Source organism: Aquarana catesbeiana, linkage group LG02 (assembly GCF_042186555.1).
Source record: "Aquarana catesbeiana isolate 2022-GZ linkage group LG02, ASM4218655v1, whole genome shotgun sequence".
NCBI classification, from domain to species: Eukaryota; Metazoa; Chordata; class Amphibia; order Anura; family Ranidae; genus Aquarana; species Aquarana catesbeiana.
In genome coordinates, this window is record NC_133325.1 from 32,517,021 (window position 1) to 32,521,344 (window position 4,324).

The window sequence follows — 4,324 nt, forward strand, 5'->3', positions numbered from 1 at the left end:
TAAAGTTCATGGTACAGAGATTGTATGTTCATATTGTAACCTATATGGTGATCCCTACAAACAGATAAATAGATCCTTGGTGTCATGCTGCTGACAAGTGGCATTGGCCCCAGAATTAAGTAGGTACCATCCAATAGAAGGTCAGTCAGCCATAGCTTAAGGAATCCCTAGCAACCTCTGGAGGAACCTTAGGGTTTCATGGAACCCTGGTTGAGAAAGGCTGTTTTAGATCCTTATCACCACAAGGATTGGGACATCACCCTAACCTATGTTTAATCATTTTAAAAACCCAATTCTGGGCATTTTTTTAAATTGGAAACGGCCCCCGGGCATAGATAAAATAAAAAAGCAGCTTTTTTGCAAGACTCACCTCTTCCCCAGCACTGTCCAATCTAAATTCTTTTTGCCACAAGATGTCTTTAGTCTTTCAGGCTGGATGCTGCCCAGCATTATTTAACCTGGAAGGCTGAGGTAATGTTGTGAGTGTAGGGCATTATGAACTCATCCCCTGAGGGGGACTTACAATGGAGGCCTGAAATCTAAGTGTAATATTTGTAGAGAGTGATGTTAACGATATCACATCAGCACTGCTCTCTGCTTAATTAAGAACTGACCACCACTGGGACAAAATTCCTGCACATTACATAACTGGCTTAAAGACTTGAAAAAGAAACTACTACCCAGTGTTCCCATTAACATCAGAAGGATCTAAATCAGGAAAGGATTATATATTGTCAAATATTGTATTAGGGTTATTGGGTCATTAGAAAACTGTATCAACTGGAATATGAACAAACCCTTTTTAGAAAAAAGCTACAAAAGTTTTGGGTCAATTTTATTGTAAAGCTTTTTAAAGTCTGTTTTACACTGCTGTTTTATATACATTTTTTATGCTATTTAAAATCTTTGTTTTACAAACAAACATTAAATACAGGGTGGACCTATGACACTGGATTTGCAGGGCATTATGGGTTTTCAATAGAGACAGTAAAACAGAAGCTTCTTCCTTTCAGACTGTCTCTCTGTGATTGAAACTTCAACTTTAGCTCCTGACTATAAAAAATAGAACATATATACATAAACACTACACCTTTCCATCAAAAATCAAACGTCCATAGCTATATTTAGTTGGTCTGTTTAATATGCTACAAATGGTTGACATGAACATTGCTGTCCCTTAAGTGTAAGATATAAAAGATCTTAACCCTGATATCTTTTAGCTTTAGTCCATAAATTAAAGGGTTAAGAATAGGGGGCCCCACAAGGAGCTGGACGGACATGACCATCCTTAGCTCATATGGGAACTCCGTAGGGATATAGCGATACATGAGAAGCTCAAAGAGCAAATTGCAAGCATAATTGGTGATGGTGATCAAGTGAGGGGTGCATGTCTGAAGAGCCTTGGCTCTAAAGTCTTTAGAGGATCGGGCACAGGCCTTAAGAATCTTAATGTACGAGCAGATGATCAATATGGGCATTAAGGCAATGAAGGTTGAGGCAATAAAGAGACCAAAGCCATTATTCACTGTTGTATCCACACAAGAGAGCCTCACAATGGACCAGTTGTCGCAGTATATCTTCAATATAATATTGCTACATAGTGGAAGCCGAATTGTCAACACAATATGAATGCCAACTAGGATGATAGTGTATGACCAGGCCACAACAACCAATTTAAAAACTATGGTCAAGGACATAATGTTGTTATATCTTAGAGGGTTACAGATACACACAAAGCGGTCATAGGCCATAGCAGTTAATATGGTCATCTCACATCCTAAGTACGTATGGATACAGAAGACTTGTGTAACACATCCAATGTAGGAAATAGTTTGTATACTGAAGATTAGGTCCACGATAAGGCTGGGGAAAAAGGTGGCGCTCCCGTATAAACCATTGACGCATAATACGGCTATAAAAATGTACATAGGCTCTTGCAGACTCTTGTGCAAGGCTATGATCGAGATCACAGAACTGTTAAACAAGATGATGGATCCATAGACCAAACATGCTAAAATACTGTAGATGTATCTTGTAAATTTCATGTCTTCAAAACTGAGATACAGCACAGTTGGGTGAGTGTATGAGGAATTGTTCATTTTTGTCAAGGAGTTTTTTCCTAAACAAAAAAATATATAATTATATTGAATGAAGGTAAAAGCATGTCAAGAGGTACACCAGTTTATAGCTATATTTTCATTTAAAATTAAATATAAATCCCCAATAGGGATGAGCCGAACACCCCCCTGTTCGGTTCGCACCAGAACATGCGAACAGGAAAAAAGTTCGTTCGAACATGCGAACACCGTTAAAGTCTATGGGACACGAACATGAATAATCAAAAGTGCTAATTTTCAAGGCTTATATGCAAGTTATTGTCATAAAAAGTGTTTGGGGACCTGGGTCCTGCCCCAGGGGACATGGATCAATGCAAAAAAAAGTTTTAAAAACGGCCGTTTTTTCAGGAGCAGTGATTTTAATAATGCTTAAAGTCAAACAATAAAAGTGTAATATCCCTTTAAATTTCGTACCTGGGGGGTGTCTATAGTGTGCCTGTAAAGGGGCGCATGTTTCCTGTGTTTAGAACAGTCTGACAGCAAAATGACATTTTGAAGGAAAAAACTCATATAAAACTACCCGCGGCTATTGCATTGCCGACAATACACATAGAAGTTCATTGATAAAAACGGCATGGGAATTCCCCAAAGGGGAACCCCGAACCAAAATTTAAAAAAAAAATGACGTGGGGGTCCCCCTAAATTCCATACCAGGCCCTTCAGGTCTGGTATGGATATTAAGGGGAACCCCGGCCAAAATTTAAAAAAAAAAATGACGTGGGGTTCCCCCTAAATTCCATACCAGACCCTTCAGGTCTGGTATGGATTTTAAGGGGAACCCCGCGCCAAAAAAAAAAAAAAAACGGCGTGGGGTCCCCCCAAAAATCCATACCAGACCCTTATCCGAGCACGCAACCTGGCAGGCCGCAGGAAAAGAGGGGGGGACGAGAGTGCGGCCCCCCTCCCTCCTGAACCGTACCAGGCCACATGCCCTCAACATTGGGAGGGTGCTTTGGGGTAGCCCCCCAAAACACCTTGTCCCCATGTTGATGAGGACAAGGGCCTCATCCCCACAACCCTGGCCGGTGGTTGTGGGGGTCTGCGGGCGGGGGGCTTATCGGAATCTGGAAGCCTCCTTTAACAAGGTGACCCCCAGATCCCGCCCCCCCCCCCTGTGTGAAATGGTAAGGGGGTACATAAGTACCCCTACTATTTCACGAAAAAAGTGTAAAAAATGTTAAAAATGACAAGAGACAGTTTTTGACAATTCCTTTATTTAAATGCTTCTTCTTTCTTCTATCTTCCTTCATCTTCTGGTTCTTCTGGCTCTTCTGGTTCTTCTGGTTCTTCCTCCGGCGATCTCGTCCAGCATCTCCTCCGCGGCGTCTTCTGTCTTCTTCTCCTCGGGCCGCTCCGCACCCATGGCATGGGGGGGAGGCTCCCGCTCTTCTCTTCTTCTCTTCTTCTTTTCTTCTTTTCTTCTTTTCTTCTCTTCTTCTCTTCTTCTTCATTTTCTTCTCCGGGCCGCTCCGCAATCCATGCTGGCATGGAGGGAGGCTCCCGCTGTGTGACGGCGCTCCTCGTCTGACAGTTCTTAAATAACGGGGGGGCGGGGCCACCCGGTGACCCCGCCCCCCTCTGACGCACGGTGACTTGACGGGACTTCCCTGTGACGTCACGGGGAATGCCACAGGGAAGTCCCGTCAAGTCACCGTGCGTCAGAGGGGGGCGGGGTCACCGGGTGGCCCCACCCCCCCGTTATTTAAGAACTGTCAGACGAGGAGCGCCGTCACACAGCGGGAGCCTCCCTCCATGCCAGCATGGATTGCGGAGCGGCCCGGAGAAGAAAATGAAGAAGAAGAGAAGAAGAGAAGAAAAGAAGAAAAGAAGAAAAGAAGAAGAGAAGAAGAGAAGAGCGGGAGCCTCCCCCCCATGCCATGGGTGCGGAGCGGCCCGAGGAGAAGAAGACAGAAGACGCCGCGGAGGAGATGCTGGACGAGAACGCCGGAGGAAGAACCAGAAGAACCAGAAGAGCCAGAAGAACCAGAAGATGAAGGAAGATAGAAGAAAGAAGAAGCATTTAAATAAAGGAATTGTCAAAAACTGTCTCTTGTCATTTTTAACATTTTTGACACTTTTTTCGTGAAATGGTAGGGGTACTTATGTACCCCCTTACCATTTCACACAGGGGGGGGGGCCGGGATCTGGGGGTCACCTTGTTAAAGGGGGCTTCCAGATTCCGATAAGCCCCCCGCCCGCAGACCCCC

The 4,324-nt window shown here is 44.1% G+C and overlaps 1 protein-coding gene across 1 annotated transcript; it reads right to left on the reverse strand.

Moving 5' to 3' along the window:
• Positions 1 to 1,145: 1,145 nt before the first annotated feature.
• LOC141126476 (olfactory receptor 52D1-like) lies at positions 1,146 to 2,099 on the reverse strand. The gene has a single exon (XM_073612417.1). It carries the CDS (start codon positions 2,097 to 2,099, stop codon positions 1,146 to 1,148), a length of 954 nt encoding a protein of 317 aa, XP_073468518.1.
• Positions 2,100 to 4,324: the final 2,225 nt, after the last annotated feature.

Excerpts from the sequence above, each read along its gene's own strand:
- LOC141126476 (XM_073612417.1), bottom strand. The coding sequence starts at position 2,099 with ATGAACAATTCCTCATACACTCACCCAACTGTGCTGTATCTCAGTTTT.